Source organism: Salvelinus namaycush, chromosome 8 (assembly GCF_016432855.1).
Source record: "Salvelinus namaycush isolate Seneca chromosome 8, SaNama_1.0, whole genome shotgun sequence".
NCBI classification, from domain to species: domain Eukaryota; kingdom Metazoa; phylum Chordata; class Actinopteri; order Salmoniformes; family Salmonidae; genus Salvelinus; species Salvelinus namaycush.
Genome location: NC_052314.1, coordinates 4306506 through 4332536, shown reverse-complemented (window position 1 = coordinate 4332536; position 26031 = coordinate 4306506). Strand labels below are relative to the sequence as shown.

The 26031-nt window shown below is 45.6% G+C and overlaps 1 protein-coding gene across 1 annotated transcript in view; it reads left to right on the top strand.

Moving 5' to 3' along the window:
- hps5 (HPS5 biogenesis of lysosomal organelles complex 2 subunit 2) overlaps positions 1-26031 on the top strand; it is a 41612-nt gene that overhangs the window by 4655 nt on the left and 10926 nt on the right. The window contains exons 2-16 of the mRNA XM_038998547.1: positions 602-727; positions 1779-1889; positions 2821-2885; positions 3896-4088; positions 4540-4670; positions 4885-5103; positions 8906-9066; positions 9840-10018; positions 15150-15308; positions 15515-15683; positions 17326-17443; positions 20979-21134; positions 21348-21416; positions 24951-25552; positions 25636-25756. Of these exons, the coding sequence (XP_038854475.1) occupies positions 620-727; positions 1779-1889; positions 2821-2885; positions 3896-4088; positions 4540-4670; positions 4885-5103; positions 8906-9066; positions 9840-10018; positions 15150-15308; positions 15515-15683; positions 17326-17443; positions 20979-21134; positions 21348-21416; positions 24951-25552; positions 25636-25756 (2561 nt within the window). The 5' untranslated portion in view covers positions 602-619. The remainder of the gene's footprint in view (positions 1-601; positions 728-1778; positions 1890-2820; positions 2886-3895; positions 4089-4539; positions 4671-4884; positions 5104-8905; positions 9067-9839; positions 10019-15149; positions 15309-15514; positions 15684-17325; positions 17444-20978; positions 21135-21347; positions 21417-24950; positions 25553-25635; positions 25757-26031) is intronic.

The window sequence follows — 26031 nt, the reverse complement described above, 5'->3', positions numbered from 1 at the left end:
TACTGTATTTATTTATTTATCTTGCTCCTTTGCACTCCAGTATCTCTACTTGCACATTAATCTTCTGCACATCTACCATTCCAGTGTTTAATTGCTATATTGTAATTACTTCGCCACCATGGCCTATTTATTGCCTTAACTCCCTTATCTTACCTCATTTGCACTCACTGTATATAGATTTTTTGTTTTCTTTTTTCTACTGTATTATTGACTGTAAGTTTTGTTTATTCCATGTGTAACTCTGTGTTGTTGTATGTGTCGAATTGCTATGCTTTATCTTGGCCAGGTCGCAGTTGCAAATGAGAACTTGTTCTCAACTAGCCTACCTGGTGAAATAAAAAAAATAACAAAAATAAAATTTTGGTTTGATTAGACTGTGCTAGTCAGTCTTCTAGAAAAACTTTTTCTATGGCCCCTAGACCAAGCTTTTTACAAAATCTGTTGCTCAAGGTGTGCTTCTCTGTGTGTGTGTGTGTGTGTGTGTGTGTGTGTGTGTGTGGTGTCTGGTACTGTGACAGCAGGAAATAAAACAATATATTCTCTCTCCATCATTTCCTTCCCCCTCTCACCTTCTCTATCCCATTCTCTCCTTCTCTCTAAGCTGGTCAGGACTGAAACCATGCCCATGTTACCTGTAGTGCCTGAAGTCCAGAGTCATGTGCTGGCTGAGTTTGACTGTCTGGACCCCCTGCTCTCTGCCCTCCGCCTGGACTCTGGCAGGCTTAAGGTAGGTCACGCATGCACGTTATTATTAGTTGAGAAAAGTTTACAGGTTCGACTCCAAAAATTCAATTGATTTGTTGAAGGAAGAGATATCAAGTGGATTGTAAGGTTTTTATTTAAGTCAGTTAAGAACAAATTCTTATTTACAATGACAGCCTACCGGGGAACAGTGGGTTAACTGCCTTGTTCAGGGGCAGAACTACAGATTTTTACCTTGTCAGCTCGGGGATTCGATCTAGCAACCTTCAGGTTACTGGCCCAACGCTCTAACCACTACCTGCCGCCCCTAGTGTATTGAATTTAAAAAATAAAATTACTTTCCAGCTCCTGTGAATAGTTTGTTTTAGTCTGATTAATCAGTCTATAATACACAATTGATATATACAGCCTGGCACGTTGGAGTGCAAAATCGTGTAAATGTTCGTTACAAGCCAGAATGTTGAATTTACATTTGAACTTATTCTACTGGTTGTCTGTGTGGTTTGTCCTTCAGCTGTTCGAAATTTGAGACAAAATATGTAGAAATATGTTTGTATTTCCGATCTTCTGTGACGTAAACACTAGCACAATATGTAAACGATAGCACGATATGTAAACGATAGCACAATATGTAAACGGTTGCAGGTAGCACAATATGTAAACAGATAGCACAATATGTAAACGGTAGCACAATATGTAAACGGTAGCACAATATGTAAATGGTAGCAGACAGCACAATATGTAAACGATAGCACAATATGTAAACAGTAGCACAATATGTAAACGATAGCCCAGTGTAACCCAACCACAGACCGAAAGTTGCTCGCTGGCAGTGGCAAACCTACCGGCTCTCTAGAAAGTTGGGCAAACAATACCTTCCTGTGGATATTTTGTCTCAAATTTCGAACAGACAACCGGTAGAATACATTTAAATGTTTTTTTTTTTTTCAACATTCTAGCTTGTAAGGAACATTTACACTCCAATGTGTCAGGCTGTATATATCAATTAATTGTTTATTGAAGCCTGATTTTAATCAGACTGTGTTTTGAAAACTCTCTCTTTTCTTGTCTGTCAGTGCACCTGCCTGGCGGTATCGAGGAAGTGGCTAGCTTTAGGAACATCAGCTGGAGGGCTGCACCTCATCCAGAGGGAAGGATGGAAGCAGAGGCTCATCCTCACACACAAGGTAGCGTATATAATGTTGTCGTCTTCTCCCTGGTAATAAAATTCAATAATAAACGGCTTGACAGGATATATAAGACCAGTTTGTTGTTGTTGTTAGATAGATACTGTACATACTCCTGTTTTTAAGAACATTGCACGAGCGAGCCAGAACAGCACATCTCCTGTTTCTGTAGTGAGGCAGCTTGATGTACCAGTACACCCCCTGGACAGGACACTAGTCTATCTCCTGTTTCTGTAGTGAGGCAGCTTGATGTACCAGTACACCCCCTGGACAGGACACTAGTCTATCTCCTGTTTCTGTAGCAAGAGGCAGCTTGATGTACCAGTACACCCCTGGACAGGACACTAGTCTATCTCCTGTTTCTGTAGTGAGGCAGCTGTATGTACCAGTACACCCCCTGGACAGGACACTAGTCTATCTCCTGTTTCTGTAGCAAGAGGCAGCTGTATGTACCAGTACACCCCCTGGACAGGACACTAGTCTATCTCCTGTTTCTGTAGCAAGAGGCAGCTGTATGTACCAGTACACCCCCTGGACAGGACACTAGTCTATCTCCTGTTTCTGTAGCAAGAGGCAGCTGTATGTACCAGTACACCCCCTGGACAGGACACTAGTCTATCTCCTGTTTCTGTAGCAAGAGGCAGCTTGATGTACCAGTACACCCCTGGACAGGACACTAGTCTATCTCCTGTTTCTGTAGTGTGAGTCAGCTTGATGTACCAGTACACCCCCTAGACAGGACACTAGTCTATCTCCTGTTTCTGTAGTGAGGCAGCTTGATGTACCAGTACACCCCCTAGACAGGACACTAGTCTATCGCAGGGCCTTACCCATAATCCATCTCCTTAATTCTGTGTGCCAGGTCCCATTTTTCCTGTCTTTGGTATGACTCGGCCAGGGATCAATAAGTGTACTATTTCTTCTATTCCAGGAGGGATCTATCACTCAGGTGTCATGTTGTCCACATGATGAAGACTTTATTGCTGTGGCAACAAGGTAAAAAAAAATGTTTTAAAAATAACTCAAAGCATAGAAACTAATTTTGAAGTTCACATGTTTACTTACTTTCAGTGACTTCAACTACTTCAATAAGTAAGTGTCAGGCTTTTTGAGTTTGCTTTCCTGTCTCTTGTCCTCTAGTCAGGGTCTGGTAGTCTAGGTGTTAGTACTATACTACTGTCTCTTGTCCTCTAGTCAGGGTCTGGTAGTCTAGGTGTTAATACTATACTACTGTCTCTTGTCCTCTAGTCAGGGTCTGGTAGTCTAGGTGTTAATACTATCCTACTGTCTCTTGTCCTCTAGTCAGAGTCTGGTAGTCTAGGTGTTAATACTATCCTACTGTCTCTTGTCCTCTAGTCAGGGTCTGGTAGTCTAGGTGTTAATACTATCCTACTGTCTCTTGTCCTCTAGTCAGGGTCTGGTGGTAGTCTAGGTGTTAATACTATCCTACTGTCTCTTGTCCTCTAGTCAGGGTCTGGTAGTCTAGGTGTTAATACTATACTACTGTCTCTTGTCCTCTAGTCAGGGTCTGGTAGTCTAGGTGTTAATACTATCCTACTGTCTCTTGTCCTCTAGTCAGGGTCTGGTAGTCTAGGTGTTAATACTATACTACTGTCTCTTGTCCTCTAGTCAGGGTCTGGTGGTAGTCTAGGTGTTAATACTATCCTACTGTCTCTTGTCCTCTAGTCAGGGTCTGGTGGTAGTCTAGGTGTTAATACTATCCTACTGTCTCTTGTCCTCTAGTCAGGGTCTGGTAGTCTAGGTGTTAATACTATCCTACTGTCTCTTGTCCTCTAGTCAGGGTCTGGTGGTCTAGGTGTTAATACTATCCTACTGTCTCTTGTCCTCTAGTCAGGGTCTGGTGGTAGTCTAGGTGTTAATACTATCCTACTGTCTCTTGTCCTCTAGTCAGGGTCTGGTAGTCTAGGTGTTAGTACTATCCTACTGTCTCTTGTCCTCTAGTCAGGGCCTGGTGGTGATCTGTCTGTCTGTCTGTCCTCTCTCAGTCAGGGCCTGGTGGTAGTGTGGGAGCTTCAGCTGGAGCGTCGTGGCAGACCAGAGAGGGTCAGTGTTTCCTGGGAACACCGTGGCCAGACGGTCACCTCTCTCTGCTGGGACACCGCAGCCCTCAAGGTGTTTGCTGGGGACAAGGGGGGCAAGGTGTCCTTCCTCCGCGCTGGATCCTCCAAACTCGGAAAGGTAGTGGGAACTCACCGTTGGGTTTTATTTTGGGGAGGTGAAAGTTATATTAGCCTGGTCCCATCTCTATTTGTGCTGTCATGCCAACTCCTATGGTCTTTGTCATGCCAACTCCTATGGTCTTTGTCATGCCAACTCCTATGGTCTTTGTCATGCCAACTCCTATGGTCTTTGTCATGCCAACTCCTATGGTCTTTGTCATGCCAACTCCTATGGTCTTTGTCATGCCAACTCCTATGGTCTTTGTCATGCCAAATGTCTGGCATGAGAACACTGGTAATGGTTGGCTGTACAGCAAACATCTGGCACCAAGCTAGGAATAGCTACTGCACTTAATTAATTGATTATCAGGTACAGTTTTTTCCCCCCGTCCCCATTCCCGTGATCTATTTACAATCTCCATCTTACTTATCCTGTCTATTCCCACGATCCTTTGTTCTGTGTTGTCCAGGGCTCAGCGTTTGTGATCTTCCCCATCCAGACCATCACTACTGTGGATTCCAGGGTGGTTCAGCTGGGTTATCTGGACGGACGACTACTTGTGTCCTCTCTCAGCCGCTGCTACCTCTGTGACACGGAGAGGTGAGTGTGGGGATGTAACTGGGGGCAGTAGGCCGCCCAGATGTTACAGAAGTGTTGTGGAAGCATAGAAGAAGATATTTTTTTTATATTTAATATAAAAAATAAAAAATGTATTAACATTTTAATATTAGTGTGTAATATTATCTGGTCAATGTCTCAGGTTTGGTCTATAAGGTTAAAAGTACGACACAGTTCCTCCTCTCACGATCCACAGGGAGAAGTTCTGGCGTGTCGGTAACAAGGAGCGTGATGGGGAGTACGGAGCGTGTTTCTTCCCTCTGAGCCGTGGCGTGACTGCTGGCCAACCTCCTCTGCTGTACTGTGCCAGGCCTGGGTCTAGAGTCTGGGAGGCCAGCTTCAGTGGAGATGTCCTCAGCACGCACCAGTTTAAACAGCTGCTGGCCGTACCATCTGTACCTCTCATCAGCTACAGGTGTGTGTACGGTGGCCTTCAGGAAATATACCCTTTTGACTTATTCTACATTTTGTTGTGTTACAGCCTGAGGTCAAAATGGATTAACCTCTCTGGGATCAAAATGGATTAACCTCTCTGGGATCGATCGGGACGTGAGCGTCCCACCTCGCCAACAGCCAGTGAAATTGCAGGGTGTCAAATTCAAACAACAGAAATCTCATAATTAAAATTCCTCAAACATACAAGTATTATACACCATTTTAAAAATAAACTTCTTGTTTATTATTCAGTGTCCGATTTCAAAAAGGCTTTACGGCGAAAGCACACCATGCGATTGTTAGGTCAGCGCCTAGCCACAAAACCATACAGCCATTTTCCAAAGAAGTAGAGGTGTCACAAAAGTCAGAAATAGCCTTAAAATTAATCACAAACCTTTGATGATCTTCATCTGATGGCACTCCCAGTTCTCCATGTTAGACAATAAATGTTAGTTTTATTCGATAAAGTTCATCTTTATGTCCAAATACCTCCTTTTTGTTAGCGCGTTTAGTCCAGTAATCCAAATGCACAAAGTCCAGACAAAGTCAAAAAAGTTCCATTAAAGTTCGTAGAAACATGTCAAACGATGTATATAATCAATCTTTAGGATGTTTTTATCATAAATCTTCAATAATATTCCAACCAGACAATTCCATTGTCAATAGAAAGGAAAGAGAACGAGCGTCGCGCTTACGCGTGAGACTAAACTAATGTCTTTCATCTTGACCACTTGTTGAAACAGCTCTTATTCGATCCCCTTTCACAATACAAGCCTGAAACAACTTCTAAAGACTGTTGACATCTACTGGAAGCCTTAGGAAGTGCAATCTCACAGACACAGGATATTGGATAGGCAATCACTTAAAAAACTACAAACCTCAGATTTCCCACTTCCTGGTTGGATTTTTCTCAGGTTTTTGCCTGCCATATGAGTTCTGTTGTACTCACAGACATCATTTTAACAGTTTTTGGAAACTTTAGAGTGTTTTCTATCCAAATCTACCAATTATATGCATATCCTAGCTTCTGGGCCTGAGTAACAGGCAATTTACTCTGGGCATGCTTTTCATCCAAACTTCCCAATGCTGCCCCCTATCCCAATGAAGTTAAATAGTTTTTAGTTTTTTTAACCCATCGACACACAATACCACATAATGACAAAGTGAACACATGTATTTTGTTTTATTATTTATTGAAAATTAAATCTAGATATCTAATTTACATAAGTATTCACACCCCTGAGTCAATACTTCATAGAAGCACCTTTGGTGGCGATTTACAGCTGTGATTCTTTCTGGATAAGTTTAAGAGTTTTCCACACCTGGATTGTGCAAGATTTGCACTTTATTTATATTTTCATTCATCAAGTTGGTTGTTGATCATTGTTAGTCAGCCATTTTCAAGTCTTGCCATAGATTTTCAAGACGATTTTTAAGTCCAAAACTGTAACTAGGCAACTCAGGAACAATCAATGTCGTCTTGGTAAGCAACTCCACTTTTTTTTACCCATCTACCAATAGGTGCCCTTCTTTGTGAGGCATTGGAAAACCTCCCTGGTCTTTGTGGTGGAATCTGTGTTTGAAATTCACTGCTTGACTAACATGCTGACCAGACGGGACACGTCACTTGCGCGAGCTTGGCAAAATAAATGTAGAAATCCATGTTATTCAATTATTGCACCCACACTGCTCGCGCGCGCCAACGAGCATCTGCGTTACCAAGGGCTAAAATAGAAGTCATTCCTATTTCTGACGGAGATCGCGCTGAAAGTCCTGCCTCTCCCATCTCCTCATTGGTTTATAGAAGCAGGTACCCACGTGCCATCTCCTCATTGGTTATACCCACGTGGGTGATTGTAAGACGAACTGTTTTGCCGGTAGTCGTGGTAATACGATGAACGTTTAGATGCGATCACCATATAAGTTCAACGATGAAAAAGCCTGGAAGGAGGAGAGATGACTAGAAACGATTCGGTTGGACGTTTTATGTGTGGATTAATTTGTCGGAGTAGAGGACCTTGTGCAGTTCAGGTAAAATAACAACTCAATGTTTATATCCCAGGACAAATTAGCTAGCAACAGCAAGCTAACTAAATAGGACAAATTAGCTAGCAACAGCAAGCTAACTAAATAGGACAAATTAGCTAGCAACAGCAAGCTAGCTAAATAGGACAAATTATCTAGCAACAGCAAGCTAGCTAAATAGGACAAATTAGCTAGCAACAGCAAGCTAACTAAATAGGACAAATTAGCTAGCAACAGCAAGCTAGCTAATTGCCATACATGTTTAATGCTTTTCGACCTGTCCCCAAATTAATGTCATTGGTTCAGAGTTTGTTTTGATATTTTAACCTGTGTGTCGTGATCGCGTTTGGTGTGGGGGGACAAAATACATTTATGCTCGATAGCGCACGATGGCGCACGCTCGCAGCTGGTTTGGGTTCTGTGTACGGGACCTTAGAGATAATTGTATGTGTGGGGTACAGAGATGAGGTAGTCATTCAAACATTGTGTTATACACTATTATTGCACACAGAGTGAGTCCATGCAACTTATTATGTGACTTGTTAAGCACATTGTTACTCCTGAACTTATTCAGGCTTCCCATAACAAAGTGGTTGAATACTTAGTGACTCAAGACATTTCTCAAAATATAATTCCACTTTGACATTATTGGGGTATTGTGTGTAGATCAGTGACCTAAAAATATTTTTTAAATTCCGGCTGTAACAACAATGTGCAAAAAGTCAAGGGGTGTGAATACTTTTTGAAGTGTGTGTTTGTGTGTGTGTGTGTGCGTGTGTGTGTGTGTGTGTGTGTGTGTGTGTGTGTGTGTGTGTGTGTGTGTGTGTGTGTGTGTGTGTGTGTGTGTGTGTGTGTGTGTGTGTGAACCTCTAGGTCCGAGAATCTAGGGTGATTGACTCTGTACATTGTAAGCTAATATATACAGTACTAGTCAAAAGTTTGGACACCTGCTCATTCTAAGGTTTTTCTTTATTTTTACTATTAGAATAATAGTGAAGATATCAAAACTATGAAATAACACATATGGAATCATGTAGTAACCAAAAAAGTGTTAAACAAACAAAATATATTTGAAATTCTTCAAATAGCCACCCTTTGCCTTGATGACAGCTTTGCACACTCTTGGCATTCTCTCAACCAGCTTCATGAGGTAGTTACCTGGAATGCATTTCAATTAACAGTTAAACTATTTGCCCAAGATGGATAGTGATGGAGAGCTGCATCAGATGCCCTGGCCTCCACAATCCCCCGACCTCAACCCAATTGAGATGGTTTGGGATGAGTCGGACCGCAGAGTGAAAGAAAAGCAGCCAATAAGTGCTCAGCATATGTGGGAACTCCTTCAAGACTGTAGGAAAAGCATTCCAGGTGATGCTGGTTGAGAGAATGCCAAGACTGTGCAAAGCTGTCATCAAGGTAAAGGGTGGCTATTTGAAGAATCTCACATCTTTTTTGGTTACTACATGATTCCAAATGTGTTATTTCATAGTTTTGATGTCTTCACTATTATTCTACAATGTAGAAAATAGTAAAAATAAAGAAAAACCCTTGAATGAGTAGGTGTTCTATAACTTTTGGACAAATAGCTAGCATTTCGGTAGCACGACTGGGTAAGACGCTTCAGGAGGGCGGTCACGTGTTTACGAGGCAGAGGTCCTGGGTTCGAGCCTCTGTATGAGCAGAAGGAAGCTGTACTCGCTTTAAAGCCATGTGACGTCCTTTACACTAATTCTGTTTTTTGTTTTTTTTATCTGCAGAAGTGAGCCCCATTACAACCCAGCCCAGAAGAGTTCCCAGTCCATAGCCTTCCCCAGACTGTTATACTTTGGGGATCAGAACCTGCTGACCTGGACAGACTCGGCTATCTATGTCTTCACTCCTCAGAGTGGCCAGGTACTGCTGTGGACCGAGGTCAAAGGTTAGTAGCAGTAGCTTTAGGTAGTAGTTCAGCATTCTCCAATAACAACAAACTAACTACACTGAACAAAAATATAAACGCAACATGTGATGTGTTTGGTCCCATGTTTCATGAGCTGAAATAAAAGATACCAGAAATGTTCCATACGCACAAAAATGTTATTTCTCTCAAATGTTGTGCACAAATGTATTGACATCCCCTGTTAGTGAGCATTTTTCCTTTGTCAAGATAATCCATCCACCTGACAGGTGTGGCATATCAAGAAGCTGATTAAACAGCATGATCATTACACAGATGCACCTTGTGCTGGGGACAATAAAAGGCCACTCTAAAATGTGCAGTTTTGTCACACAACACAATGCCACAGATGTCTCAAGTTTTGAGGGAGCGTGCAATTGGCATGTTGACTGTAGGAATGTCCACTGCTTTTTCACCTGTGGGATTGTCGGGGAGGAGTGTGTGTAATGACTATTTCTGTCTGTAATAAAGCCCCATTGTAGTGAAAAGGGCATTCTGATTGGCTGGGCACCCATGGCTGCACCCCTGCCAAGTCATGTGAAATCCATAGATTAGAAATCGTTGCATGTTGCGTTTTTATAATTTAGTTCAGTATATATTGTATTTGAGTGTACATTTCAGATCTGTGACTATTTATGTCTCTAGATGTTTCTAGATGTTTCTCTACTACCCTTCGGTTAAAAAGCCAAAAAGATGAATTAATGATCTGAAAAGAAAATGGAGACGCTCAATTATTATTATTATTTTTTCTTCAGACGTGGTTGAGATAGCGGTGTACCGCAACGAGGTGTTCTGTCTCCATGGTGACGGCCGCTTGTCCCACCTCTCGCTGTTGTCTGTGGAGCGGTGTGTCGACAGGCTGCTACGCAGGGAGGCGTGGTCTCTAGCGGCCACGGTCTGTGTGATGTTCCAGCATGCGATCGCCCCCAGCAAGGTGAGACTCATATTACTACAGGTCTCTTATGGCGCTTATAGTTCGAATCAAGAGTTAGACTCTTTATTACGTTGTATTTTTTATTTTATTTTTTATTTGGTTCAGTTGGTTTCACAATGCCAAAATGTCAAACTAACAAAAAGTTCCTAAACAAAACCACATATCCATGCAAGCATTTATTTATTGGACAAAAAAAAATGCTCATGTTAAATCCATGTATGATTATCATGAAGCATCACTTGTGTGTCCCAAACTTCATATTCCTTTCGCTATTGGTCTTCCAACCACATGCAGGAGGAAACGGCCTCTCAGAGCCGGCCCGCCCATTAGGCAGAATTAAGCCTTGATCTACCACATTCATAGACTCTAACTGCTTTAGCACCTATTGACGATAGTATCTTCCTTACAGAGGGCTTTTTGTTAAGAGCCCAGACGCGCGGTCTGAAACGTTAACACACGCATCGCTTGCGGTACCGTTTTGGAAACATGGTGACTATATCTTTCATGTCAGCCAGGAAATATATATATTTTTTAAATGGTTAAATTGGTACACATCTTAGGGTTAGTGTTTCCCCACACGGCCATATCTTCATGTTAAAGCGTTTACTGACAGACGGGAGACAAACGACACCACCTGGGATAAATTTCTAATCTAACCTGCTCTGAACACCTGTGTGTGAATTTAACTCAGGAAGTGTAGTTTAGTAGGATGGAGGCTCCATAGCTGTATGGATCTGTAACTGCTGTAGGGAGAAGGCAGAATGGCTGAGAGCTGCAGGGAGAAGGCAGAATGGCTGAGAGCTGCAGGGAGAAGGCAGAATGGCTGAGAGCTGTAGGGAGAAGGCAGAATGGCTGAGAGCTGTAGGGAGAAGGCAGAATGGCTGAGAGCTGCAGGGAGAAGGCAGAATGGCTGAGAGCTGCAGGGAGAAGGCAGAATGGCTGAGAGCTGCAGGGAGAAGGCAGAATGGCTGAGAGCTGCAGGGAGAAGGCAGAATGGCTGAGAGCTGCAGGGAGAAGGCAGAATGGCTGAGAGCTGCAGGGAGAAGGCAGAATGGCTGAGAGCTGCAGGGAGAAGGCAGAATGGCTGAGAGCTGCAGGGAGAAGGCAGAATGGCATTAGCCCACACCAATGGAGACAGCTAGTTCCACATACATGTCAGTACATACACACCACAAGTAGGTCACACGTCACTACCTACACACCACCAGTAGGTCAAACGTCAGTACCTACACACCACCAGCAGGTCACACGTCAGTACCTACACACACCACCAGCAGGTCACACGTCAGTACCTACACACCACCACCAGCAGGTCACACGTCAGTACCTACACACAACCAGCAGGTCACACGTCACTACCTACACACACCACCAGCAGGTCACACGTCACTACCTACACACAACCAGTAGGTCACACGTCAGTACCTACACACAACCAGTAGGTCACACGTCAGTACCTACACACACCACCAGCAGGTCACACGTCAGTACCTACACACACCACCAGCAGGTCACACGTCAGTACCTACACACACCACCAGCAGGTCACACGTCAGTACCTACACACACCACCAGCAGGTCACACGTCAGTACCTACACACACCACCAGCAGGTCACACGTCAGTACCTACACACACCACCAGCAGGTCACACGTCAGTACCTACACACACCACCAGTAGGTCACACGTCAGTACCTACACACACCACCAGCAGGTCACACGTCAGTACCTACACACACCACCAGCAGGTCACACGTCAGTACCTACACACACCACCAGTAGGTCACACGTCAGTACCTACACACAACCAGTAGGTCACACGTCAGTACCTACACACACCACCAGCAGGTCACACGTCAGTACCTACACACCACCAGCAGGTCACACGTCACTACCTACACACCACCAGTAGGTCACACGTCAGTACCTACACACCACCAGTAGGTCACACGTCACTACCTACACACCACCAGTAGGTCACACGTCAGTACCTACACACCACCAGTAGGTCACACGTCACTACCTACACACCACCAGTAGGTCACACGTCAGTACCTACACACAACCAGTAGGTCACACGTCAGTACCTACACACAACCAGTAGGTCACACGTCAGTACCTACACACACCACCAGCAGGTCACACGTCAGTACCTACACACCACCAGTAGGTCACACGTCAGTACCTACACACACCACCAGCAGGTCACACGTCAGTACCTACACACACCACCAGTAGGTCACACGTCAGTACCTACACACACAACCAGCAGGTCACACGTCAGTACCTACACACAACCAGTAGGTCACACGTCAGTACCTACACACACCACCAGCAGGTCACACGTCAGTACCTACACACCACCAGTAGGTCACACGTCAGTACCTACACACACAACCAGCAGGTCACACGTCAGTACCTACACACAACCAGTAGGTCACACGTCAGTACCTACACACAACCAGTAGGTCACACGTCAGTACCTACACACACCACCAGTAGGTCACACGTCAGTACCTACACACACCACCAGCAGGTCACACGTCAGTACCTACACACACCACCAGTAGGTCACACGTCAGTACCTACACACACCACCAGCAGGTCACACGTCAGTACCTACACACACCACCAGCAGGTCACACGTCAGTACCTACACACACCACCAGCAGGTCACACGTCAGTACCTACACACACCACCAGCAGGTCACACGTCAGTACCTACACACACCACCAGCAGGTCACACGTCAGTACCTACACACACCACCAGCAGGTCACACGTCAGTACCTACACACACCACCAGCAGGTCACACGTCAGTACCTACACACACCACCAGCAGGTCACACGTCAGTACCTACACACACCACCAGCAGGTCACACGTCAGTACCTACACACACCACCAGCAGGTCACACGTCAGTACCTACACACACCACCAGTAGGTCACACGTCAGTACCTACACACACCACCAGCAGGTCACACGTCAGTACCTACACACACCACCAGCAGGTCACACGTCAGTACCTACACACACCACCAGTAGGTCACACGTCAGTACCTACACACACCACCAGCAGGTCACACGTCAGTACCTACACACACCACCAGCAGGTCACACGTCAGTACCTACACACACCACCAGCAGGTCACACGTCAGTACCTACACACACCACCAGCAGGTCACACGTCAGTACCTACACACACCACCAGTAGGTCACACGTCAGTACCTACACACACCACCAGCAGGTCACACGTCAGTACCTACACACACCACCAGCAGGTCACACGTCAGTACCTACACACACCACCAGCAGGTCACACGTCAGTACCTACACACACCACCAGTAGGTCACACGTCAGTACCTACACACACCACCAGCAGGTCATACGTCAGTACCTACACACACCACCAGCAGGTCACACGTCAGTACCTACACACACCACCAGCAGGTCACACGTCAGTACCTACACACACCACCAGTAGGTCACACGTCAGTACCTACACACACCACCAGCAGGTCACACGTCAGTACCTACACACACCACCAGCAGGTCACACGTCAGTACCTACACACACCACCAGTAGGTCACACGTCAGTACCTACACACACCACCAGCAGGTCACACGTCAGTACCTACACACACCACCAGCAGGTCACACGTCAGTACCTACACACACCACCAGTAGGTCACACGTCAGTACCTACACACACCACCAGCAGGTCACACGTCAGTACCTACACACACCACCAGCAGGTCACACGTCAGTACCTACACACACCACCAGCAGGTCACACGTCAGTACCTACACACACCACCAGTAGGTCACACGTCAGTACCTACACACACCACCAGCAGGTCACACGTCAGTACCTACACACACCACCAGCAGGTCACACGTCAGTACCTACACACACCACCAGCAGGTCACACGTCAGTACCTACACACACCACCAGTAGGTCACACGTCAGTACCTACACACACCACCAGTAGGTCACACGTCAGTACCTACACACACCACCAGTAGGTCACACGTCAGTACCTACACACACCACCAGCAGGTCACACGTCAGTACCTACACACACCACCAGCAGGTCACACGTCAGTACCTACACACACCACCAGTAGGTCACACGTCAGTACCTACACACACCACCAGCAGGTCACACGTCAGTACCTACACACACCACCAGCAGGTCACACGTCAGTACCTACACACACCACCAGCAGGTCACACGTCAGTACCTACACACACCACCAGCAGGTCACACGTCAGTACCTACACACACCACCAGTAGGTCACACGTCAGTACCTACACACCACCAGCAGGTCACACGTCAGTACCTACACACACCACCAGCAGGTCACACGTCAGTACCTACACACACCACCAGCAGGTCACACGTCAGTACCTACACACACCACCAGCAGGTCAAATAGAGGAGAGACGTTGTACCGTGAGGTGTTGCTTTATTTGTTTATTGAAACCAGGTTTGCTGTTCATTTACTGTATATGAGATGGAAGGGAGTTCCATACACTCATGGCTCTGTATAATACTGTACGCTTCCTTGAATTTGTTCTGGACCTGGGGGCTGTGAAAAGACCCCTGGTGGCATGTCTGGTGGGGTAAGTGTGTGTGTGTGTCAGTACTGCGTGTAAGTTGACTATGCAAACAATTTTGAATTTCCAACACATGAATGTTTCTTATAAAAACAAGAAGTGACAAAGTCAGTCTTTCCTCAACTCTTTGCCAAGAGAGACTGGCATGCATAGTATTTATATCAGCCCTCTGATTACAATAACAACGTAACTAGGTCTTTCCTTGCAACACTCAACCACACGACTGGACAATAATCAAGATAAAACCAGAGGCTGCAGGACTTGCTTTGTGTGGTGTCAAAAAGGCAGAGCATCTCTTAATTACGGCTAGACCTCTCCCTATCTTTACAACCATTGTATCTATATGTTTTGACCATGACAGTTTACAATCTAAGGTAACACCAAGTAATTTAGTTTCGTCAACTTGTTCAACAGCCACACTATTCATTACCAGCTTCAGCTGAGGTCTAGAACTTAAGGAATGATTTGTATATCCTCCGTGCTCATTTGTTTACCGTTCCCAGGCCAGGAAGTCGATTCCCATCGACCGACTGGATCACCTGAGGTCACAGCTGAGTGTGACCACCCACCTGGATCTGATTGGCCAGCTGGAGGAAGTGGTCGCCAAGCTGGAGCCTCTAGACTCCGCCTCCAGCAGTCGCAGGAGCAGCATCTCCTCTCATGTGAGTCTGTCCGGAGGTGCTGTTTGTCCCTATTAGGACACAGTAGTTCTGAACTATTAAAGGTAGTTGACGAGATGTTCAGTATACTTTTATAACCCATACACAACACATACATACATAACAAGCAGTGCGGGACGTAAGCCTTTATGTCCTTATGAATGTGTTATGAAGTCTTTGTTGGTACCCTCAATCTATTCTTTATCCAGGAGAGCTTCAACGTCCTGGACTGTGGCATCTACCGTGTCATTAGCCGGCGAGGCAGCCAATCAGACGAGGAGACCAGCTCCCTGGTCAGCCAATCGATGCTTGAGGAGGAGCGGCTGAAGGAGTTTAGCTTCGTTCAGGAGGAGGAGCAGCAGCAGGGGGCGGAGCATGGTAAGAGACAGGTGAAAGGTTCTGTTTAATGACCCACCAATACCAGCCCTGAGGAAGTTCTCTAAACAAAATGGGGGAGGGAAATAACAATGTTTTGTAGCATTTACGGTGGCGTGATTTCATTTTGTACGGGAAGTCAAATGTGAATGAAACTACTGTATAATAAACCCTTAATAGCATTACGGAGCGGACCCTTTTTTTTCAATGTCAGACTAAAATAACATACCCAAATCTAACTGCCGGTAGCTCAGACAACTGAAGCAAAGATATGCGTATTATTGATACTATTTGAAAGGAAAACACTTTGAAGTTTGTGGAAATGTGTAATTAATGTAGGAGAATATAACACAATAGATCTGGTAAAAGATAATACAAGCGCCTCCAACAACACATAAAACATCATATAATTCTGCCCCCAAAAATTATGACAAATGCTTTTAACTAGTGGGATAATGGACTTTTTTAGGGTGAGTGGTGCTGATGCTGCCCTGTGGTAAGCAGTGCCCACTTCGTCAAAGGCAGGGGCGTTAAATATGTTTCTTGTCCATTCCCAGCATGCCTCTCTCCAGGGTGCTGTTGGAGAGGCTCAATGTAGCAGATATAAGCTAATGGTAGAGATAATATAACACATTAGATCTGGTCAAATATAATACAAACAAAAAAACATGCGTTTTCTTATTTTTGGGGGGGCGTCTTCGGCGTCGTCTTTGAAATGCAAGAGAAAGGTCAGACAGGGATGTGGGATTCTAGGTGTAATTTAGACGTTGTCCACAAGATGGCAGCTGTGTGTGTGCAAAGTTTCAGACTGATCCATTGAAGAATTACATCACTACACAATATTTTGTCAGCCAGGTGTACTTCACGAGTCTGCCCAAATGTCCCGAATTGGTCAATTGATACATTTTCAAGTACATAACTACAGAGAACATACAAAAATGCTATGGTAATAAAAAAATATATAAGTTTACACACTCCCAGGAATGTCATACATGATAGATAATTAGCTTCCCTACAGAAAATACACTAACCTTTACACATCAAGATGGCCGGGCGGGTGTGGAGCCAGAGACAGCAGGGGGGTCAAACTGTAGAACCCAGTTCCTACATTTGAATATAAAAATGGATTTTATCAAATAAAACTACGCTACATTTTATCTCAGGATGACAAATCAGAGCAAGATTACTGAATGTAAGTACATTATTTACCTTCAGAGGTGAATGTATCAAACCAGTGTCCGTGATAAAAGGTGTTTTGTTGTTGTGCACTATCCTCAAACAATAACATGGTCTTTGTTCACTGTAATAGCTACTGTAGATAGAACACTGCAGTTAGATTAACAAGAAGTTAAGCTTTCTACCCATATAAGTCTTTCCCGGAAAGTTGGATGTTTACAACGTCATTCTAGTCACATTATCGCATATTGAACAACAACTGTCCCGGTTTAGGGACACCGATTCAGTAGTATCATCCTCTACATATTACCACATCAGTTTTTTGGGGTGTTTATTGTCATCTTATTTATATTTTTGGGGGCCAGTGGTTTTGTGCACTTTTTTTACAGCATCGGCTGCTTGCATTCTCTCCTCTCATCCTCCCTCTCCTCTCATCCTCCATCTCTCCCTCCATCCTTTCTTCCTCCAGATCCCCAGAGCGGTGGTGGTTTGGAGGTTACTGAACCCAGCGCTAACCACCAGTTCCACCTCCCCCTGTCATTCCGCCCCAAACACTCCCGCATCGCCCTGCAGGCCGTCAGAGACAGGTGATACATCCATCTACAGAGCCTAAAGAAGCCTCTGTGACGTGATACTGAAATATATCTTTTTTTAGTCAAATGCTATGGTATATTCATTTAGCTTAGCCTTTATTTAACCAGGATGAAAATCCTTAGAGGTTAAAAACCTATTTTCTGACGCCCGAGGTCGACTTATGAATCATCAACTGATAGCCTACACGTTCTTGATAGGTGACATGCATCATTCTTTGTGTAGAAATCTTGCGGTGGCTAGTAATGAACATAATCAATATAGATATCTCTAGTTAGTCCTTTGTGAAAATAAGTCCTTTACTAACAGGTTGTATGTAGACTGAAAGAGAAGTGAAAGTTGTAATTTTAAATTAACTTTGCTTCAAGGTGAAACCAAAGGAAATGCAGCTGTTCTCTCTGATAGGTGGAAAAGGGAAGTAACCCTGACAACCACATTTTAAATAACCGTTTTTATTCAAGACTTACATTCACTGCCTTTCGTCTACAGATGCATTCGGTACGTTTCACTTCACTTACGATTTCAATTCAGATTCCACATTATCACGCTGTTTGTATTGTTTGTGACTGAGGTGGTGTTGACCGTTCCTCTGGTCTTAGTGTCTGTAGTTACATGTGGCTGAGGTGGTGTCAACCGTTCCTCTGGTCTTAGTGTCTGTAGTTACATGTGACTGAGGTGGTGTTGACAGTTCCTCTGGTCTTAGTGTCTGTAGTCACATGTGACAGAGGTGGTGTTGACAGTTACTCTGGTCTTAGTGTCTGTAGTTACATGTGACAGAGGTGGTGTTGACAGTTCCTCTGGTCTTAGTGTCTGTAGTTACATGTGACAGAGGTGGTGTTGACAGTTACTCTGATCTTAGTGTCTGTAGTTACATGTGGCTGAGGTGGTGTTGACAGTTCCTCTGGTCTTAGTGTCTGTAGTTACATGTGGCTGAGGTGGTGTCGACCGTTCCTCTGGTCTTAGTGTCTGTAGTTACATGTGACTGAGGTGGTGTTGACAGTTCCTCTGGTCTTAGTGTCTGTAGTCACATGTGACAGAGGTGGTGTTGACAGTTACTCTGGTCTTAGTGTCTGTAGTTACATGTGACAGAGGTGGTGTTGACAGTTCCTCTGGTCTTAGTGTCTGTAGTTACATGTGACAGAGGTGGTGTTGACAGTTACTCTGATCTTAGTGTCTGTAGTTACATGTGGCTGAGGTGGTGTTGACAGTTCCTCTGGTCTTAGTGTCTGTAGTTACATGTGACTGAGGTGGTGTTGACAGTTCCTCTGGTCTTAGTGTTTAGTTACATGTGACTGAGGTGGTGTCGACCGTTCCTCTGGTCTTAGTGTCTGTAGTTACATGTGACAGAGGTGGTGTCGACCGTTCCTCTGGTCTTAGTGTCTGTAGTTACATGTGGCTGAGGTGGTGTTGACAGTTCCTCTGGTCTTAGTGTCTGTAGTTACATGTGACTGAGGTGGTGTTGACCGTTCCTCTGGTCTTAGTGTCTGTAGTTACATGTGACTGAGGTGGTGTTGACAGTTCCTCTGGTCTTAGTGTTTAGTTACATGTGACTGAGGTGGTGTCGACCGTTCCTCTGGTCTTAGTGTCTGTAGTTACATGTGACAGAGGTGGTGTCGACCGTTCCTCTGGTCTTAGTGTCTGTAGTTACATGTGGCTGAGGTGGTGTTGACAGTTCCTCTGGTCTTAGTGTCTGTAGTTACATGTGACTGAGGTGGTGTCGACCGTTCCTCTGGTCTTAGTGTCTGTAGTTACATGTGACTGAGGTGGTGTCGACCGTTCCTCTGGTCTTAGTGTCTGTAGTTACATGTGACTGAGGTGGTGTCGACCGTTCCTCTGGTCTTAGTGTCTGTAGTTACATGTGACTGAGGTGGTGTTGACCGTTACTCTGGTCTTAGTGTTTAGTTACATGTGACTGAGGTGATGTCGACCGTTCCTCTGGTCTTAGTGTCTGTAGTTACATGTGACTGAGGTGGTGTTGACCGTTACTCTGGTCTTAGTGTTTAGTTACATGTGACTGAGGTGATGTTGACAGTTCCTCTGGTCTTAGTGTCTGTAGTTACATGTGACTGAGGTGGTGTTGACCGTTACTCTGGTCTTAGTGTCTGTAGTTACATGTGACTGAGGTGGTGTTGACAGTTCCTCTGGTCTTAGTGTTTAGTTACATGTGACTGAGGTGGTGTTGACCGTTACTCTGGTCTTAGTGTCTGTGGTTACATGTGGCTGAGGTGGTGTTGACCGTTACTCTGGTCTTAGTGTCTGTGGTTACATGTGACTGAGGTGGTGTTGACAGTTACTCTGGTCTTAGTGTCTGTGGTTACATGTGATTGTGTCACTGACTGTACCAGGGTATATTTTTCTAAACAGTGTTGCCATGTCTTGGTGGTCAGCTAAAGTCAAGATGGTTTTATATTTTAATTTTTTTAATTTAACTATGCAAGTCAGTTAAGAACAAATTCTTATTTACAATGACGGCCTACCAAAAGGCAAAAGGCCTCCTAAGGGGGGACAAGGGCTGGGATTAAACATTTAAAATATACGACACACATCACAACAAGAGAGACACCACAACACTACATAAAGAAAGACCTAAGATAACAACATAGCAAGTCAGCAACACATGACAACACAGCATGGTAGCAACACCACATGACAACAACATGGTAGCAACACAACATGGCAGCAGCACAACATGGTAGCAACACCACATGACAACAACATGGCAGCAACACCACATGGCAGCAGCACAACATGGTAGCAGCACCACATGACAACAACATGGTAGCAACACCACATGACAACAACATGGTAGCAACACAACATGGCAGCAGCACAACATGGTAGCAGCACCACATGACAACAACATGGTAGCAACACCACATGACAACAACATGGTAGCAACACCCCGTGACAACAACATGGTAGCAACACCCCGTTACAACAACATGGTAGCAACACCCCGTGACAACAACATGGTAGCAACACCCCGTGACAACAACATGGTAGCAACACCCCGTGACAACAACATGGTAGCAACACCCCGTTACAACAACATGGTAGCAACACCCCGTGACAACAACATGGTAGCAACACCCCGTGACAACAACATGGTAGCAACACCCCGTTACAACAACATGGTAGCAACACCCCGTGACAACAACATGGTAGCAACACCCCGTTACAACAACATGGTAGCAACACCACATGGCAGTAGCACAACACGGTGGAACCACAAAACACGGTACCTACATTATTGGGCACAGACAACGGCACAAAGGGCAAGAAGGTAGAGACACCTTAAACTGTCGTATGGTTTTGTCTGTTTATTCTTTACTTACAGTCTACAGATGTGACCTGTAGGAAAGATCTATATATATATTTCTAAAATGTTTACTGGGTCTGTGTCATAAGTGAGTCCGTAGATAAGCCACTACTTCAGACAAGAGGACAGTGGCATTTCAGAGTGGGCTGGTGTCACAGCAGAGCTTTCTACTACAGCCTGGATTCTAACTGTCCTACGTGTCTTTTGCTCAGTGTCTCCAGTTTTGTGAAGAAGACTACTGAGAAGATCAACACTCTCCAGATGAACTCTGACCTTTGGCCACGTCCCCCTGACCCTAAGGACGGAGGTCAAGGACATGTGGAGGCCGTAGCTACCACTGTACCGTTCCCAGAGGACGTTGACCACGAGTGAGTTGAGATATTGGCTTGCTTTTTTTCTTTCTTGTACTGATCTCTACTATTGATTCTATAGTCTATATTCTATAGTCTGTCTTGGACAGCTTTAGCGATGTCCATTCAGTAGGAAGCTGTCTTAATTTTCAAAGCAAAGAAATGGACCTGCTGCCAGACCAAATGATTGTCTTCCCTTCCCTATCCTCCCTTGTATTGTGTTTTACCCAGGGAGTGTCTGGACCAAGGAAATGCAGAGACTGATCTACAGGACCTGATAACAGCTACAGAGAAAGGACTGTGAGTACAGAGCAACACTACAACCCTGTTTATTATACGTGACTGTACAGGACATGGTAACCTTCTAGGACATGGTAACCCTGGATACATACCCCTCTAGGACATGGTAACCCTGGATACATACCCCTCTAGGACATGGTAACCCTGGATACATACCCCTCTAGGACATGGTAACCCTAGACTCATACCCCTCTAGGACATGGTAACCCTATACCCCTCTAGGACATGGTAACCCCATACCCCTCTAGGACATGGTAACCCTAGATACATACCCCTCTAGGACATGGTAACCCTCTAGGACATGGTAACCCTAGATACATACCCCTCTAGGACATGGTAACCTTAGATACATACCCCTCTATGACATGGTAACCCTCTAGGACATGGTAACCCTAGATACATACCCCTCTAGGACATGGTAACCTTAGATACATACCCCTCTATGACATGGTAACCCTCTAGGACATGGTAACCCTAGATACATACCCCTCTAGGACATGGTAACCCTAGATACATACCCCTCTAGGACATGGTAACCCTAGATACATACCCCTCTAGGACATGGTAACCCTAGACTCATACCCCTCTAGGACATGGTAACCCTAGATACATACCCCTCTAGGACATGGTAACCCTAGATACATACCCCTCTAGGACATGGTAACCCTAGATACATACCCCTCTAGGACATGGTAACCCTAGATACATACCCCTCTAGGACATGGTAACCCTAGATACATACCCCTCTAGGACATGGTAACCCTAGATACATACCCCTCTAGGACATGGTAACCCTAGATACATACCCCTCTAGGACATGGTAACCCTAGATACATACCCCTCTAGGACATGGTAACCCTAGATACATACCCCTCTAGGACATGGTAACCCTAGATACATACCCCTCTAGGACATGGTAACCCTAGATACATACCCCTCTAGGACATGGTAACCCTAGATACATACCCCTCTAGGACATGGTAACCCTAGATACATACCCCTCTAGGACATGGTAACCCTAGATACATACCCCTCTAGGACATGGTAACCCTAGATACATACCCCTCTAGGACATGGTAACCCTAGATACATACCCCTCTAGGACATGGTAACCCTAGATACATACCCCTCTAGGACATGGTAACCCTAGACACATACCCCTCTAGGACATGGTAACCCTGGATACATACCCCTCTAGGACATGGTAACCCTATACCCCTCTAGGACATGGTAACCCTAGATACATAGCCCTCTAGGACATGGTAACCCTAGATACATACCCCTCTAGGACATGGTAACCCTAGATATATACCCCTCTAGGTCATGGTAACCCTAGATACAAAGCCCTCTAGGACATGGTAACCCTAGATACATACCCCTCTAGGACATGGTAACCCTAGATACATACCCCTCTAGGACATGGTAACCCTAGATACATACCCCTCTAGGACATGGTAACCCTAGATACATACCCCTCTAGGACATGGTAACCCTAGATACATACCCCTCTAGGACATGGTAACCCTAGATACATACCCCTCTAGGACATGGTAACCCTGGATACATACCCCTCTAGGACATGGTAACCTTAGATACATACCCCTCTAGGACATGGTAACCCTAGATACATACCCCTCTAGGACATGGTAACCCTAGATACATACCCCTCTAGGACATGGTAACCCTAGATACATACCCCTCTAGGACATGGTAACCCTAGACACATACCCCTCTAGGACATGGTAACCCTGGATACATACCCCTCTAGGACATGGTAACCCTATACCCCTCTAGGACATGGTAACCCTAGATACATACCCCTCTAGGACATGGTAACCCTAGATACATACCCCTCTAGGACATGGTAACCCTAGATACATAGCCCTATAGGACATGGTAACCCTAGATACATACCCCTCTAGGACATGGTAACCCTAGATACATACCCCTCTAGGACATGGTAACCCTAGATACATACCCCTCTAGGACATGGTAACCCTAGATACATACCCCTCTAGGACATGGTAACCCTGGATACATACCCCTCTAGGTCATGGTAACCCTAGATACATACCCCTATAGGACATGGTAACCCTGGATACATACCCCTATAGGACATGGTAACCCTGGATACATACCCCTCTAGGACATGGTAACCCTAGATACATACCCCTCTAGGACATGGTAACCCTAGATACATACCCCTCTAGGACATGGTAACCCTAGATACATACCCCTCTAGGACATGGTAACCCTAGATACATACCCCTCTAGGACATGGTAACCTTAGATACATACCCCTCTAGGACATGGTAACCCTAGATACATACCCCTCTAGGACATGGTAACCCTAGACACATACCCCTCTAGGACATGGTAACCCTATACCCCTCTAGGACATGGTAACCCTAGACTCATACCCCTCTAGGACATGGTAACCCTAGATACATACCCCTCTAGGACATGGTAACCCTAGATACATACCCCTCTAGGACATGGTAACCCTAGACTCATACCCCTCTAGGACATGGTAACCCTATACCCCTCTAGGACATGGTAACCCTAGATACATACCCCTCTAGGACATGGTAACCCTAGATACATAGCCCTCTAGGACATGGTAACCCTAGATACATACCCCTCTAGGACATGGTAACCCTGGATACATAGCCCTCTAGGACATGGTAACCCTAGATACATGTCCCCCTCTAGGACATGGTAACCCTAGATACATAGCCCTCTAGGACATGGTAACCCTAGATACATACCCCTCTAGGACATGGTAACCCTAGATACATACCCCTCTAGGACATGGTAACCCTAGATACATACCCCTCTAGGACATGGTAACCCTGGATACATAGCCCTCTAGGACATGGTAACCCTAGATACATACCCCTCTAGGACATGGTAACCCTGGATACATAGCCCTCTAGGACATGGTAACCCTGGATACATAGCCCTCTAGGACATGGTAACCCTGGATACATAGCCCTCTAGGACATGGTAACCCTAGATACATACCCCTCTAGGACATGGTAACCCTATAGCCCTCTAGGACATGGTAACCCTAGATACATAGCCCTCTAGGACATGGTAACCCTGGATACATAGCCCTCTAGGACATGGTAACCCTAGATACATACCCCTCTAGGACATGGTAACCCTATAGCCCTCTAGGACATGGTAACCCTACACCCCTCTAGGACATGGTAACCCTAGATACATACCCCTCTAGGACATGGTAACCCTAGACACATACCCCTCTTGGACGGCAGGCAGCCTAGTGGTTAGAGCGTTGGACCAGTAACCGAACGGTTGCTAGATCGAATCCCCGTGTTGACAAGGTAAAAATCAAACTGTCGTTCTGCCCCTGAACATTGCAGTTAAACCCAATGTTCCCCGGGTAGGCCGTCGTTGTAAATAGAATTTGTTCTTAACTGACTTGCCTAAATTGACAAATCAAAGATGTATAGCTAATCTGATTTATAATACCCTTTTAATTGAACAGGGTTTTTATTGTACCCATCTTAGCTCTCAGATCCAGGATCCCTTGGTTCTGTTGGACCCAGCCTGTCTAATAGAAACTCTACAGGAGTGGATTCCTGTGTTGGAGAGGGTTCTAGGTCCTGAGCCGGATCTAGGTCTGGGAAAGCAGAGTCCAGCTGGTGAGGGTCACCCCGGTGTGAAGGAGACGGAAGATGCTGCAAACTCTCCAGAGAATGTTCAGTCTGAGATCCCCTCGAGCTCTCCTGAGGAACTGACAAAGGACGGCCAGGAGGAAGGGAGGACAGGAGAGGATTCCCCACAGCAAAATGGAGGACAAGAGGACCAGAGGGAGGCTCAGGACCACCACAGACCTGACAAGGCCTCCACTGAAGAGAATCTGAGGGTGTGGTCCCCCAAACCTCTCCCCCCAGACCTCCAGGCTCACCTTACCCAGCTGGCCACTCTGTACCTGGAGCTGGCCTATTTTGGGGACCCTGTTGTCCAGAAAGAGAGGGGTGTAGTAGGCGTCAATGCATTCTTGAGACGGTTCTTCTTCCTTCTGGACCAGGAGCGGGTGAGGAGGATGTGTCTACTCGGCTACGGGGACCAGCCTGAGGTCCACACCTCCTTCATGGAGGCCATGCTAGGTGTGTACCATGGACAGTTTCTATGAAACACACACACACACACACACACGTTCACTATTAAAAGGGCTTTTCTCCCCTGCCAGAGCTAACCCAGTCCAGTAAGGTGGTAGAGGTGATCCAGAAAGGAGACCTGCTCAAATCTCTACGCTGTCTCAGAGAACTACAACCCTGGAGCGCTCCGATGCTCCTCGCTCACCTGCACAGGTAGATAAGCCCTCCTCCCCTCTGCTCCCTCCTCCCCTCTCCTCTCTCTCCCTCACCTCTCCTCCTCCCCCTCTCCCCTCCCTCCTCTCTCTCCTCCCTCCCCTCTCTACTTTTTCCTCCCTCCCATCTCTACTCTCTCCCCTCTTTCCCTCTCTCTCCTCCCTCCCCTCTACTTTCTCCTCACTCCCATCTCTACTCTCTCCCCTCTTTCCCTCTCTCTCCTCCCTCCCCTCTACTTTCTCCTCACTCCCATCTCTACTCTCTCCCCTCTTTCC